This window comes from Ceratosolen solmsi, unplaced genomic scaffold (assembly GCF_000503995.2).
Source record: "Ceratosolen solmsi marchali unplaced genomic scaffold, CerSol_1.0 scaffold27, whole genome shotgun sequence".
NCBI lineage: Eukaryota > Metazoa > Arthropoda > Insecta > Hymenoptera > Agaonidae > Ceratosolen > Ceratosolen solmsi.
In genome coordinates, this window is record NW_011948426.1 from 2,814,966 (window position 1) to 2,832,418 (window position 17,453).

At 34.4% G+C, this 17,453-nt stretch overlaps 1 protein-coding gene across 1 annotated transcript in view; it reads left to right on the top strand.

The window, feature by feature from the left end:
* Positions 1–5,278: 5,278 nt before the first annotated feature.
* LOC105363318 (uncharacterized) overlaps positions 5,279–17,453 on the top strand; it is a 165,605-nt gene continuing 153,430 nt past the window's right edge. The window contains exon 1 of the mRNA XM_011500986.1: positions 5,279–5,467. Within this exon, the coding sequence (XP_011499288.1) occupies positions 5,404–5,467 (64 nt within the window). The 5' untranslated portion in view covers positions 5,279–5,403. The remainder of the gene's footprint in view (positions 5,468–17,453) is intronic.

Below are 17,453 nucleotides of genomic sequence, written 5' to 3' on the forward strand. Positions count from 1 at the left end.
CTTTTAATGCACGACCACGAGTCGCTCTGTTAATGCCCATTGTTCTTTTATGTAGCCGACGTAGTTTATTGGAGTAATGGAAAGGCAGCGGTTCGATAAAAATCGAGCGATAAAATAACCTAAGTAAAGGATAATTTCGGTCGGAAATATAAAGTGTGAAATACATATTAAAGTAGTATTAGTCTTTCGAGTTTTATGTTCAATGAAAAGTTAAATCAACAGCGCTATATGTAATTTTAATATTTGCATGCATTTGGCGTGTGCGCGTGTGCGCTTCGATTTGCGCATGTTAATATATTTATAAGTAGTTTTTATTGCGTCTTATATAGCTTCGGGGATTGTCTATAAATAATAAAATTACCTATTATTTGCATCAATATGTTTTTCATGCATTTACAGTTTTATGTGATGCGAAGGCACAAATTGTCGCTTAAAATTGTAATTCATTATGAGAAACTAAAGGCGTCGATATTGAGAGAGAGAGTGAGAGAGAGATAGAGAGAGAGAGAGAGAGAGAGAGAGTGAGAGAGAATATTAGTGAATACCCTTATCAAAAGCCTATCAAGGACCCTTGAGCATAAAATATTTCATTCGACTTACCACCACTATTTTGTACATATTTACGAAGGGCGTTAAACAAATTGAGCGTGAAAGAAAGGAAAAGTTCTCTGTACAACTCCTAGGGCAAGGAGCGATTATATATTTATTAAGTCAAAATAACTGGTCAAAGTAATATATCATCGGAATGCGTGACTCGCAGGTAGTACGAAGCATCGTTTGTCTTACCCATCTCGGACCATTTCCACTGGAAGTTTGAGCGTTCATTTCTCTCTGTAGACTGGACGTGGAGGGGTTGTCGGAGATGACACGTAGAGCGTCTCCATATTAATAGGTCGTCACCATCAAGTGTATATTGGTCCAAGAGTTGGAAAAATCAAGGGGCGATGACAGTCGAAGGGGGTAAGGTAGGCGTCAGATTCCGGGAATTGGGCGCCCACGGGTAAATTACCCGCGTAAGTGTAAAAACCGGTCTCGACGGCTCCAGCTGAGCGTCGTCGCGTTGGTGACGGTGGCGGTGGTGGCGATGGTGGTGGTGGTGGCGATGGTGGTTGGTGGTTGATGGTGGTGGTGGTGGTGGTGGTAACGGTGGCAGTGGTGGTGGTGGTAGTAGTGGTGGTGATGGTAGTGGTGGTGGTAGTGGTGGTGGTAGTGGTGGTGGTAGTGGCGGTAGTGGTGGTGGTAGTGGCGGTAGTGGTGGTAGTGGTGGTAGTGGTGATAGTGGTAGTGGCGGCGGTTGCGGCGGTGCAGGCGAGGAGGCGTCGCGAGTGGGGCGCGAGCTCGAGCGACGCGTTGGTGAGATCAGCGTCGGCGTTGGCCGCGAGTGCGCGACTGTCCTCCAGCAGTTGTGCGTGTGCGTGTGCGTGGAACAGAGGTAACCTCGAAAGGAGCCGAGGGCGAGGCGGTCGTCGTGGATCGGGCCCCGATGGAGGCTCGCGGCCCCGGCTCATCGAGTGCGCATCGTCCTCGGGGCGCCTCCTTAGTCGTCCCCCCTCGTCCTGCGGGGTGTGGGTGCGAGTCACGCAGCAGCCGAGCCACGTAATCGTTATTGCGGCCGTGCGCATACGGCGACTCCTGGCCCCCGACGAGTGGCACAGTCTATATTCGCGCCTCCCTCGTGGAAGAGGCAGCTTTTCCTCGTGCGACCCCTGCCGTGAGCCGCGTTTTTCCTCTAATATCTTGCCGAAGTTCGGGGCTGCCAAACACTGTGACAAACACTCCGCCGAGGTTTAACCAGCCAGGTAGCTTCCATTTTCAAGGTGAGTTGGTAATGAGCTTCCCGCATTCTCTTTGCATCCTCTTCCTAAATAAAAGTGCGATCGAACGCAAACCGCGCGACTTTGGCCCGCGCACTCGAGCCTAATGCTGCGGTCGTAGGGCTCGTGTGCAATCCCGAATAATTCTCTTAGGTTATTTCGTCTAACCACATTTTTCAAATCTCGTGTGAGTAGTACGTAGGTGTGCTGGCTGGCGGCTTCGCGCCGTGGGAAAGTAATTTGCATGTACTGCTAGGAATAGGTAATAAGCCTGTCGTCGTGAAAGCGGTGTAAGTGCATTATTTCTCGCGGTTGAATTATCCCTATTGTTTTAGGACGAATGGCTCAAGTGCTAGATTTTCCGACGAAATCCATTCGAGGCGATATGCTCTCGTTAATGCATTTTACGAAATATTTATTCGCCGCTCACTTCGCTTTTCACCGATGCGATGTTTTATTAGCGACTCTAGTCAATTACTTTAGCAGATTGAGAAAATTTAATCTCTTTGAAAAGCTGAAGTATGCTAATACGACGTCCAATGGATTTGCCACCATCGATGCTCCCACGCATGTATATTGTTATTTAATTACAGTTACGTACGAGCGACAATGTGTATTATGCTTTTAAGGCAAAATTTAGGCTGCAATTTAAGCTCGTAATTTGAAAAAAAAAAAAAAAAAAAAAAAAACCGCGCTCTCATGCAATGGATGCAATGGATGTGCATTAGTAATATTCGAAATAATTATTAATAGACGATAGACAAATGTTACTTGTCTTATTAAGAGTCGAGCTTTAAGAATACAAACTAACAGTTCTACGTACTGATAACATATACTTTCAAATAACTAACTCGTGAAAATGTTTGGCCAATTCATCATAAAACGACAACGTTCGTCCAATTAATGTAATCGTAGATTTTATCATAATACTTTAAGGATAAATATTCGGAAATAGAAATTTCACAAGTGATTTCTAATGTCATCTTCGAAACGGTATTATTATATTCTAGAAACTATTTATCGACTTTTTTTCTCTCTCATTGAAAATATTTCTTATGTACTACTAGCAATGCACAATAATTTAATATTTAATTTCATTGAAATTCCATCAGGATGTCTGTCGCTCTTTAGCCCTCTAATTAATTAAAAAGTTCAATTTTTAAATGATTACTCTTTTACTTGAAACTAAACACATTATAATTAAATATGTAATGTTTCGGAAAACAAGCTCTAAACTAATCGCAAATAACAATGAAAAGATGTCGACTTTTCTCGGAAAGAAATTTTAAAATCAAGTGAGTTAGGTATTTAAATTCATAAATATTGGATTAAAATTGGCTTTTAGTATATTTCGATTTTAGTCGCGGATGAGGTAACGTTACGTTCATTTTGATAAATAAGAGTAGGTAAGATAAATGATTTTGAAAGCGAATAGCAATAATTTAAAATAGTGTGATAAATTCTGTCTTGTAGATACAAATATGAAAAGTACATTTATTTTATCGTGAAACAATGGAAAGGAGGAAACCGCGGGGACAGAATTTACTATAGAAAATGCTGCATGCCTGACTACACTCTCCGCTTTTCTACTGATTTAATGCATAGGCATCGCACCACATATATCCACCAACGTTTTAACTATAATCGCATCTTTCTTTACTTTTCATGAGGTAAAGAAGATGAAGAGGTTTTAAATTTTAACGTAGACTAACTATCTACTTGGCTTCCTAAATCTTCAATTGCAACTTTGTAAAAAGTATTGCGTATAAACAGCTTACTTTTTTTTTTTTTTTTTTATTCTAATTTCAGCGTAACTGTAAATTACATCTTCTTCTTCTTCTTCTTCATCTTCTTCTTCATCTTCTTCTCCTTCTATCTTTTGCCATCTTTATACAACGCTTATTGGTCCATTTAGACTTTCAATGAATTTCATTGGAATTTCAACATTAATATTATTGCTTTAAATTCGAGTATAAAATAAACAATATCACAATATCCACATTTCACGTTCTTCCGTTCAATTGAGTATAGTTAATTTAAAATGATATTTATAATTTATTATTTTAAATTTTCATGAAATATAAACAAAAATTGTGCACACACTCTTCAAAGCCGAGCTATTTATTCGTACGGTTAAATGCTGTGAAACTCGTAGGCGATTATATTTAAATGAATTTTGAATTACTTTCAATATATTATTATCAACGAGACATTTTATGTTGGAAAGTAGTATATTGTTATGTCTAAAAAGGAACGATAAACAATAGCAAAATAAAGAAAAAAAGATATGTATAGAGAGAGAGAGAGAGAGAGAGAGAGAGAGAGAGAGAGAGAGAGAGAGAGAGAGAGAGATGTATTTAAAATGTTAAACTTTTTAGCCTTAAAGCTTTTAATAGTCAAGATTTTAATTTGAAATAATTCGCACTTAGGGAATATTTATCACGATTGAGATATTTTTTGTCACACTGAATGGAGATCTCGTGGCGTTACATAATAAAAGATCTTTCCAAATTTTGAAGGGAAACGTAAATTTTAAACGCCAATGTCTCCTACGCTTTCTTATTCCTTGAAAATTCTTAATAAAACTTAATTTTTGTATATTCATTTTATACTCTTCTCTCTCCCTCTCTGTAACATGACTCAAAATGGGATAAAATACATGTATGTTTTTTCTTCAGTTTATAAAGTATAATAAACAGCTTAAAATCGCATAAAAAGATATTTTATTAAAAAGCTTGTTCGAATTTTCATATAAAGTTACGTCCAAGATTCGTTGCTTGCGCGAGTAATCCCATGATTGAGCCCCTCCTGTCTCTCCCACCCCTTTATCATCTTTATCTACTTAGGGTGTAATCCGATTCTCATAACAAATCATTCACAAGTAGAATAAAGATAAATTCATCTTTACCTGCCACACCCACCTTAAAAATCCATAAGGATTCGAGAGCGAAACGAGGCGGCACTACCGCCCAGACATAAATGCCGTTTTCCCCGACAGCCAGACAAATCGACGCCACGTTAAAGTAAAAACAAAAGCAGCCCCTCTTCCAGCATCTTTCAAGCATCTTTCCAGCATCTTCCACGACTGGTTAATGAAACCGTAAGGGTGGCGAGTACAACGAGGCCACAAGGCGCGTCGTCCGAAACTCCTCGAGCGTCTCGTCCGGAGTCGCGCGAGTATGCCCAATTACGGGACAACGAGTCGAGATTCGAGCGTTTTAACGGCCCGTTAATGAGAGCAGCGGGTAGGGCTTGAAGAGACGGTCGATCCATCTCCATACACAGCCTCGGCCTTTCATAATCCCCTTAGAGCGTCATAGAAACGTCCTCGTCAATATAGTGTGCGTGTGTCATTTGTCGCAGGTCAGAGGATGGGCCCGAGCGGAGGCCGGCCCCGGCCCGGGGGATCAGCAAGCAACGGACGCCGATGGCCGGGGCCTCGACGGAGCGCGGAGGACGTGATGTGGCGTCGGCGGGCCCCGGTGCGCCCGGCCTGAAGAGAGCCCGGCGATGAGGTAGCACGACCACTGACAGAGCACCGGATCCCGATTATTCGCAAGAAGTACACGGACCCCGGCACCAAGGCAACATGGTCGATCTCGGAGGATACATCATCATTCTGATGAACCAGTGTGACAAGATGAAGCTATACGGTGAGTCCTGCGGAGTCTTGGGGCCCCGATTTTCTTCTCTCTCCTCGTCTCATTCACCCGATGATTCACCCGATGATTCACCCGATGATTCACCCGATGAGCCTTATATTTCCTTACCACCAGTAGCTCCAAGCTCCGAGCCTTTCCTCAGGCTCGCCGATTAATTTTCACGTTCGTTCGTTGACGTTATTGTCGCAAAATAATCCGGAGAAACGCGGAATTTAATTAAAATGGCGAAGGTCTTTATTGCACGAGGGGGCTCTATTATGAAATATGATGATACGAGCAAATATCATGACGATCGCTAAATCTCAATAACTTTCTCAAGGATTTACATAAAAATTATTCAGGGTCCAATAGGCCCTGCACATGCCATCGAAGCAAATTGATTAACCTAAAGTGCAAACTATGTCCGTCCTGCAATGCAATAAAATTGAAAGTACCAGAGTATTAATCTTCGGATAACTAATTAATTTGCCACTTTAAGCCCTTTGCTCAACACTCGACATTAGAGTCAGGATATTATTTTTCACGATGCATTGAATATTGCGAATGGCCGACTCGCCGATTACACGGGGCAAAAATCTTTTCAACACACGACGTCCGCTTATTGTTCCGTGCCATGCCCGAATGTGGAATACTACGGGTTTCGATACGTCCAAGCGCATAAATAGCGACGCCGCACACAAGCTACGAAGACGCAAGCAGGAATTTCCAAGTAATAAGAGCCTCGTTGTTTCGATGAGTTTTGTGTTGGCTGCGCGCGGGCCTAGGATGGGCGATGGGACTACAATGAGGTCGCGAGTAAAACTACGAGGATACGCATAGATACGTATAAGCTTTTAAAATAGTTTGGAAAGAAACCCAGCGCCCCAATTATTTAATCGTATTTGATGGACGATTGAGCGAGAATGGGAATTTATTTAAAGCGATGCGGACGTGTCGCAGCCAGGGAACGAAAAAATTAAGAAATCGAATGTTCCGTAAAATATCGAATGTTACGTAAACGAAGATGTAGTGCTTTGTAGTTCCTGGCTAAACCACGAATGACAGTGATCAGTCGTAACAAATACATCTTTATAAATGTAATAATTCGTGGATAAACTGCCCCGCCCTCCTCCACCGATTAAATCTCGCGGAAACCTCCAAAGTGATTTCTTCCTCCGTAGCGACGGCGCAGACTCGCATCTCACTCTCTCTCTCTCTCTCTCTCTCTCTCTCTCTTCAACTGACGGGAATATCATTAAAGCTTTCTATTTCGGCCCCCTTCCGCGAGCTGGAGTGAAAAAGGAAGTCGTGAGAATGGTGTGATGAAGGAGGTGGAGGCGGAGGAGAGAGAGAGAGAGAGAGAGAGAGAGAGGATTCTTCGCATTGTTCCCAGTCGTTATTTGCGTCCGAAGGATTTCCTATCTTCGAAAGCGCCAGATATCGGCGCTTTTTCAATATTTCTACGGCAATTCTCAACTCGGCGACGGCTCACGCGTAGTAATTAAAACTCCAACACTGCTCCTCTTACAACTCTCATCCTGTCTATTCTACTTATTTTTATCGCGCCTCAGCCGTGCATTTGAGCCGTCGGAGAAGCTCCGGATAGCAGCCATCGCCGACAAATTTCAATATCTCCCGCTCTTCTAGCGTCTTCGTCTTCATCCCCCCCCCCCCCCCCCCCTCCCCATCCCCCTCCCCCTCCGCCATATCAACCACCTTTCACCCCCATCACAAACCCCTTCATACCAAACTCTTCCCCCTTCCTCCCTCATGCCAATTGCGCTGCAATTGCATAATGCAACTGCAGGAATGGAGTTTGCACGATCGCAGAAAGTTAATATCTTGGCAGTGCTGTTTGACATGGAAAAAGTAATTCACGAAAGCTTTCACGTGTTTTGCAATAAAAATAACAAAATTATTACTACACTCACTGTATTATTGTAGCTTCAATTTAAGGACACAGTTTAAATGTATTTTATAGAAGAAACATATATTTTCAAGATTTATTCTTTTTTATTTCTTTATAGTTTCCGTTGCACTATCTCATTCCTATGAGAAACACAAGCCTATATATAAAGTGATATAAAATGAAAAATTTTCAAATATAATTATTTTAAATGCATTTAACTTTATTACGTTATTCGTTCAATATGTTGTTAAATGAACATAAAACAATAATTAAACTGCAAAGTACAATAACATCGACCAAATGCATAATAAAACATAGAATGCCTCTTGCAGATAATAGTTTTTTTAACCTCCCCACCTACCCCACACAAAAAAAAAAAAAAGAAAAAAAAGAAAAAAAAAAGAAAAGACAAGAAAAAGACTAATAGCACACGACTTCGATTGTATTTGATATTTAAAAGTATATAGTATTTTAGGGTGGGATAACAAAATAAATTCCAGTAGTAAAAAGTATCGGTATCGTATGTGTTTTTCGATCAGCACGACATGTGGATTAAGTGCAGTAGTTTTAATTAGGGAATAAAATAAATTGAAATGGAATATATAGGGAATGTATGCTGGTGTATTGAAAGTAAAATTTTTATAATTATAGTGAGTAATTTATCTAATGTTGAACTTGTAATAAGAGCAAACAAATATCTGCTTATTCGAATTATAAGAAATGCAGGTTTTGTAATAAAATTTTGTTCACTTGTTTCAAAGTATTATATTAGATTAAATGGCTACTGGATTTCTATCTCCGGTACTATTCCTTACTAAGACAGTGCTTAATTATATAATTACCAAGTGTTTTCTGTTAAATAACTCAATTTCGCACATGTGCTCTCAACAACAGATTTATGACTTTAAAGTTTCCAATTTTACATCACCCCTACCCAATGATATACGAGTAAATAGTTTTAAAGGCCCTTTATTGCAATGGAACTAGCCTACGTGTTGTTTCTAATCGATAAAATAAGCTTGTAATATATAATTGCAAAATAATTTTCATTCGAGGAGGAATTGGAAAAAAATGAAGTACCTATTATAAAAAAAAAACAATATATATATATATATATCTGTGTGTGTGTGTGTGTGTGTGTATATATAAATCAATGAAATAAAAATGAATATTCCGAACGCTTTTTATATTTCTATAATCAAATAGCTCTTTTAAGCATTGAACAGTTTTTAAATTTCCCTACCATTATTTAATAACATAATAGTTAATATTTTCTTCTATATCATTACATCGATATTTAATAATTTTCGTATTATCAGGAATTTTTTAATGTGAATCTGCAATATTACAAAATTAACATTTATTTATTATTATGAAACACAACTATTTGGATTTAGATGGATTTTTAAAAATTATCAAAAATTAATATTAATTTTATACAGTATTAGAGCGAATAAATAATAAATGTACAAAACAAACGATAATCTATCAGAATCATTTGAGTTTGGCTGTAAATAAATTTTATTACACTAGTGATATTAATCATGAAATGTCAAGGAAGAGAAGAAACATTTCCAAACTATTTAGTGTATAACAAGCAAACTATAATTTTCTCTTTAAACTCAACTTGTAATTAGAATTTGAAAACTTTCAAAACATTAGTTAAATAAATATCTCAAAATTTGTAAACATATTTTTAAAATAATTCAAATAATTCGGCAATTACTTCACTAATTATAATCACTTTTTAATTTTTTTTTTTTTTTTTTATTTTTTTAAATACTCTTTAGACTTTATAGAAATACATTTACATTTATTGAAAAATTATTTAAACTACTAAAGACACACACACACACACACGCGCGCGCATATATATATATATATTTCATATATTATCATTATCTTTATAAAAATCAAGCAAATTATTTAAATGTTTTCAATATTATCGTTTCTATTCAAATATATTTTTAGTTATTTCTAATACAATTTTCGTATATCATTAAGCACTGACCGGAAATTCCATTGGTAATTTAATAATTTACATGTATTTTATAAGTATAATATTTGACGTTTTAATGGAAGTTAATTAGTTATTACATTACCAATTATTTATACGCCTTTAATATGTGGAATTTGATTATTGCAATACAAAAAATCTTAATAAATTGCAAGTACATCAGTTGACAGAATTTTAAATTTACTAGAAACTTTATCGAGACACCGAATTTATTGACTTACAAATTGACTTCAGCCACTGTATATTTATTTTAAAACATACGAGGGAAAAACTTTATCTGTTTCCATCTGCAATTTTTTTAATCGACAATATATCGGTATAAATATTTACATTTCTTATTTATTTTCATCAATCATTATTATATACAATTAAATGTTTATTATTATTGCACTAACAATGCAATTAGAATACGTGATTTATTATAATGATAATATAATTTCATAATTGCTCTATATTTCTCACTATGCATGTTTCTCATGATAAATAGAGTATCTTATATAAATATAGTACACTTGTTATGATAAATATACTTAGAGTAGATAGGGTGGAAGACTAATAATTTAGAAAAATGTATGTTTTGCATTAAGTGACAGTAATTGTCGGATAATAAATAAAATTATTAGTAGTTATAATATCCTCATAATTATTGTTATTGTCGTTATTATTATTAATACGTTCAAATTTTAGGATATCGATCAAAAAAAAAAAAAAAAAAAAAAAAAAAAAAAACAACAACAACAACAACCTTTTAATGCAAATGTAATGGAGCTATTGTTGAAAAAAATATTCGTGATATGTAATACAAGGGATTTTAATGAAAAAGTTGAGCAATTATTTAAGAAAATATTATAATATATGTTATAAAATGCTAGTATAAGAACAAAAATCAATTATATATGTTCACCTCGTACATTTTCTCAAAGGCTTGACAATAATTCTTACTCAGTTACGGAACTGTAAATAAGCATAATTTTTTTTTTTTTTATATGCTTGCCAATATATTTATTCATCTGAATTCAACCAAAAATACTACGTATATCAATTAAAATGTAAGGTTATGCAATTTAAAAAATTGTATGATATAGTAATTAGTTTAGTAACAAAGAATTTAGTAAAAACATTTATGATAATACAATTATAGGAGTAAAATCGCATTATTAATTAATCATTTTATATGTTTATTGGCATTTATGTTATACATTGATGGAAATAATAACAGTTTATCATTTCATCCATTCAAACATTTCATCCATACGTAATGTTTAAATTATATGTCTAAACATAAACATAGACATGCGAAGCAATTTATATAAATGTCGGTTGAATTTTCAGTTGAAAAAATATTATTCCGAATAATTGCAAACGAGGAATGAACTTAGAATTAATCCTTTTAAAAAAAAAAAATGTATAATCACTTATGTTCACTGCATTACATTGTATTAATTTTGAATATTAAAATAAGTTTTCAATCTATAAAATTTAGTCGATTTAAACTCAAAAGGATATAAATTGAACTTCAATGTAACCTACAAAATTTTGATATTCTTATAAATTCATACTAGCATATTATTTTCAAAGAATGTAAGTTTTTATTGAATAAAATTCATATAATTTTAATTCAGATTAATAATCAAGATAATAAGTACAATTTATTTATCTGTTGAACGATCTTGCTATATAATAGATTGTTCAGAAACTTAATATTTTTGTATTTTTTTTTTTTGTTTCTATTTATTTCTATTATACATTTTCTGATGAATTTACATTATTAAATATCTCATGATCCAAGCTAATTTCTGTATTTCTTTGTAATATAATAAATTCTAGAATTTTTACAAATTTCGCTTGTATTTGCCATTAATAATTGACAATTTAATCAATTTTAATGAAGAAAATCACGTTTATATTTAATTATTATTAATTACTAATATGATTATTATTACAAATTTTATTCTAATTGTACAGAAGTGAACTTCAACAAGAATAAGAAATGTCTAGGAATATGAAATCAAACTCGGAGTAATAAATTTTATTCGTGGAGCTCGAAAATATCTGTCAGGCTTTGATTAAAATCTATAACTCATGAAATGTAAAAGTACTATATTTTTATAAATATATGATTTTATAAGATTTTATTTATGAGGGTATTATTTTAACGAATTTTGTTCCTCGGGAATTAAAATATTTCTTTATTTATAAAACAGTGATGTATGTATCGATTGCTATATTCAATAAGGATATTTTATTACAATTTTTTAACTTCATATAAACATTATGTGAACAATTGTCTTATATTACATCGCTGTAACGATTATATCGATTATATCGATTATAATAAACAAAATATTATAATATTATATGTAAGCTTTCATTATAAATATTTTGCATTAATCATATGAATAGAATTTTATACGATCTACATAAATAAATGTTAAAAACTAAAAAGGTTGTTACAATGAATTTGGTTTAAATTTTCCTAACGTAGTGCGAGTGCTCCAAAGTTATTTATTTTTTCATTAACATTTCATCGTTGTATTAAAGATAAGCAAGGGCTTAATGGTACTTGTAGGCCCATTTTGGCTCACTTGATAAAATGTACTTTAAAATCCATCCTCGTCGACTTCGAAATTCTCTTAGGCGTACAAAGTGAATCTTAGCCACAGGCACTTAACCCTTTAACAACATCAAGAGGTTAAATAAATTTATAGGATAGTGGTTTTGAAGTAAAACTGTTATTTGCTTACGATGTCTTAGGTCCTTTTAAAGCCTTATCCATTTCATCCTGTATTTTGATCTGTTTTCTAATAAAAGTACTTTGCCATTAAGTGCTCGCCTTCACTACCACGTACGTTTTTAATGAAATACAGCCGTGTTCATACATTTTATTGGATTGAAGGAGGATATATAAGGTGTATAGTAGAGGAGGACGTAATATTATTAAATATAATTAATAAGTACGGAAGACAGTAATTAACAAAGTTCGTTGATGGATAGAGTGTAGGCGGTAGTAGAATAGAAAAAAAAAATTTTTATTTATAGCTTAAGTCTGTCGAGGAAATTAGTGCAAATGTGCATGGTTTTTTTTTTTGTTTTTTTTTTGTTTTTGTTTTTTTTTTTTTGTTTTTGTTTTCAACGTTTAAATCAATAATATCGCGAGCGCCTAAATCGAGTAAAGAAAAATTAGAAATTTTATTTGACTTTAAGATATTGGATGGCAATATTTCAAAGCAGCTCTACCCGTGCTATATTAATTTAATTAAATGTCTTTTTTTAAGAGCTGTTTAAAGTGGCATTATATTAATTTCAATTATCTAAGAATTTTAAGGTCCGAGTATTATTAAATAAACGCCGAAGGATATTTTAATTCCTAATGTGAATATGAAAATATCATGAACCTTGAATAAAATGAATCCACTCATTTTTCAAACATCATTTCCTATTATACCGATTATTCGCCATTTTATTCATCGACATCACAATCTGATCGTTAAACTTAATCCGCAACTTACTTAGCGCGCAATATTTTTAATTAGTAAAAGTTTTCTAATGCACAATCAGAGTTTGTCGAGCAGTAGATTTAACATTCATTTTCCATATTTCTTACGTATGTTGTAGGTAATGCTCGTTCACTCATAATCTCCAATTCAGCGAGAATCTTCTTTAAATTTCAATCGTATTTTACGAAAATTTCATCCAGCCGCTACGTTTTTATCTTCGATACAGCGATGGGACGATATTTTTTCTAACATCGTGGCAAAGCCGCGGTAAGTCTTGCGCTGAGAGTCGACGACCTATCGAATACCGAAAGGCTTTGTCGGTCGGATCAATGTAGCCCCGCATTAGCAACTCGTCTCGATCGAATCGGCGTAAGCCAGATGTAGGAGTTTCAGCTTTCACGAAACAATCCGCGAGCGCCGTTAGCCGTCGGCAAAAGCTCGAATGTGAGTTTTAATTTTCGAAGAAGCGAGAATAAGAGACGAGATGTTACAAAAGAGCTCGAGCGCGGATATGCACAGCCTTTAAAGATCTTATTGAGAGGCCGCGCGCTTAAAGCTGGCCTCCTTTTTCTTTCTTTCTTTCTTTCTTTCTTTCTTTTTTTGTTTTTTTTTTTTGTTTTTTTTTTTGTTTTGTTTTGTTTTTTCTTTGGTGTTTTTGAATGCCTCGGTGATGACGCTACCGAGGAGCGGAAAGGGGAAAGGTTTACCCGGGAAGCTCGCTTTTTCCCACCCGCAGCAACAGATAGACGCCCCTTTTCATCGCTGAAATCTCGTTGGATAGTGCATAAGTCAGGAGTGCATCGATGGTCGGCTCGACTGATTTGTGAGCGATGATCTATGGCGGATCGATTCGATACCGATATTTTTGTCGGGTCATTCGGTGACTGGGTGTGGAAAGCAGGTAATCTTTCGTTTTGGAAATTGAAATAGAAATCCGAGTGTAGATATTTGCTGATTATTGATGACTTATTAGTATATTGACGTTCTTGCGACGAGGACTGCCTGGATAGTCTACTATGCGGATAATAAGGAAAGGAAGTTGTCAACGTTAATAGATAATCGTATCGCTGCAAGCTAAATAGGTCATAATAGTAGTTTTATGACTTTGTATATTTATGTTTATTATGCACAGCCAACATTAGAGGCAATATTTTGTTATTGTTATGTACGCGTCAATATCTTTATTACTGTATTTACCAATGACTTGTAGTACGCTCTATGCAATTTCTCTAAATACTTTCAACTGACATTAGACCATTTTTTTTTTTTTTTTTTTTTTTTTTTTTTTTTTTTATTACTTCTGTATTATGTGGAATATAATTAAGTACGAGGATATTATTGTGTGTAAACGTCGTACAAGTTATGAAGAATTGAAATTGTTTGAAAATAAACCGTTGGAGTTCTCTCTAAAAAAAAAAAAAAATAAATAAATCTAATCTATAAAATAATTCATCGACTATAATAAATCTTTTAAATAACTTTAATTATCGATCTTAAATTACAAAGTGTTTGCAATTTAGATTGCAGGAAAAAAAAAGAAAAAACAATAAAGAAGAAGAAGAAGAAGAAGAAAAAAAAATTATGTAAACGAATAGTATGTGAAAATATATTTCACATATTAGTGGTCACATATCGTTTTAGTATAAAATCATAAAAATTTGAATGACTTCAACTTTTTTATTATTTTTTATTTGTTAATTATTTTCCTAATAATTGCAATATTTTAATTTGCTAATATTTTTATAATTCTCAAACGAATTTTCATAATTCAAGCCTTAATAATTACAGCAATAGTAAAATTTATAAATAATACTATTAGTTTGTAGAATTTTTTTATAAGTTTTTACAATACATAAATAAAGTTACATAACTGTTGAGTTCGGACGCAATAAGCAATAAAATTATTTACCGTATACCATTATACTTGATAAATAGAAACTACCTTAGATGCTTAAAAGTGCAAATTTTATTTTCAAAATGGCACGTTGATTATTAAAGCCTATTTCGCATAAATAGATAACTTATCGATAATCAAAAGCAAAAATTTCACTAACCCCATAAGCAATTTGAACGTAATTTAATAATATGAGTTAAGATAAAAATAACAATCTTTGAGGTTGAATGTAAAAAGTTTGGCAAGTTTTTGTATACCCGAGTATGATCGTTCATACATGGATTTTATACAAAAGTAAAAAGATAGGATGATTTCATATGCAATTGGAATGCTGATGGCGAACGCGTTAAAACTTCCGAGTTTAAAGTTAGTTATTTATACGGGATATGTAGGCACATTTGTTTTATGCTTGAAAGTTCGAATCGCATATGTTAAATACGACACGGCCAATCTCTGGCAGACGTAATGAGAAAATTTTCAACTATGAATTAAAAATAAAAATCTGTAGTAAAAATCTGCTATAATTTAGCTTAAAATTTATATTTAAAGTCAACTCTATAATGTAAAATAGAAATTTTTTGGTTGACCGAGTTTTTTTTAATTTGTGTGAAAACTTTTTAAGTGTCATTAAAAAATAATTAGAATTATGTATTTTAAAGATCCTCGAGCCAACTATTAAATTGCGGATGCAAAAGTAGTTTGTAAAATTTTAAACAAAATGGTCCGATGTCACGGAATAATGAAAAAAAGAAGAAAAAAAAGAAAAGATGACTAAATTTCCTTTCTAATGCATAAAGCAATGACATTAGTTTTATAAATAAGTATTCCTTCGATTCGCACGCTCACGGCTCACTTTATTGGCTAAAATTACGCTCACTCATATTTAAAATGCAATCGTGAAATAATTAATCACGCATTGCTCTCATTATGCAGTAATTTGAGAAAAGTCGATTATCACGATAAGATTCTCGGGGCGCTTCAATCAATAAATCAAAAGAACGAAATAAATTACCATCCGCGCGCAAATCTACGGAATTATTGGGAGCGCACACTCGCGACACCATCCCATCCCATATACCTCGGGACATTATTCCTAAGACGGCGGAGCCATAACGACACGACATTCTACGGAATATCCGCCGGAACGGCCCTTGATTATGTCCTTCATGATTGCGGTGCTTTGCGCGCGTATGCCATTACTCGCATAGATGCAGCGGGGCTTCCGTCGCCTCACGTCTGACCCTAACGCCGGTTACTACTCGTCTTTCGACCCTTCTACGCCCTCCCTCCCGTTCGCACCAATCATCAAGCGCTCGCGCTCCCTATAGCTCAATTTCCTATCCTAGGCAAGGGCAGTGTCAAGAGTGACAAGAGACGAGGGGCGAGAAGACAGAAAATTTCGGCCGCTGATTTTGTACGGCGAAGGCGAGGCTACTACGTAGTTATTTTGCTAGCGCGATTACAATACGAGCGTTTCGCATAACTCGCGCGACACCCGCGCTCCTTGTCTTACTACTTACCAAGATCTAACTTGTTTTTATAAATATTACTATTTTACGGCTTGATGGCCGAAATTAAACGAAGAATTCCTTGAATGTTAAATTGCTCAATACTAACTTGCGAACGACTATATCCCAGATAATTATAATTTTGAGAGCGCGCGAGAGGCATAACCGGGAGAAATTACTTGAAAATCCTGGCTGGATTTTATCTCATACGAGATACGTGAAATTTATTTCAATAGTATAGTTAATTTTTTCGAATTTTTACGGGCTCCGAGGGCTGAGAGAAATTTAGAAATCGGAATATTCAGACGTCAAGTTAAACGTTTGTTATATGAATAATGCTCGACATTAATTTTTATCTCTTAAGGGCAAATTAATTTCTATATATTAATTTATATAGATAATCGATGTTGTAGTAAAGATTGCCTGAAATTACGACTAAATTACAGCTAAATTATCGATGATCTTCGATAATTGCTCGTAACTTGGAAAATGGCCTAATTAAACGGGGCACCCGTCAATTACACTTTTCAATTCCACAAATAATTTATACATTAAAAATATTTTAGCCTATCAAACATTGAATGTCTCAAATATTCTTTCAAGCATAAATTAATGCATTGAGATGCTTAGGGCAATTTCTTCTAGTATTAATTTATAAATTGCGCTCATGTTTATGCATGTCGCTTGATGAATACGTGTGTTCTAATAATTATAAAAATGAGCGCGCTCGTGTCTTTCAATAATATGTGCGAATACTAATTAGATATTATATAAATAAATACATTTACTTAATCAGTCGAATAAAATTAAGCTTCTTCAGTTAAGTAGATTTTACTTAAAGGAATCGAGTACTTTGGAATAAATATGCATGACTTAAGTAATGAAATAAATTTTACGTGACGGTAAGTAAAGTTTAATAGAAATTTTTTCCATACATCTTTTTGTAAATCTTCTTTCTGTCAATTCTAAAGAATTCTTACGCTTCAATCAATTACGAATAATTAACGATAACTTTAGCTTTATGTAACGCGACTTTAATACGAATTTATGCTCCAAGTTTAGGATTTAAAAGAGCATGAGTTACAGTATTTAATGATATCATATTGAACTTCTTATGGGACATGAAATTTTATTAGAAATTCATGCAAATAGGTGGAAAAAAGAAAAACATTA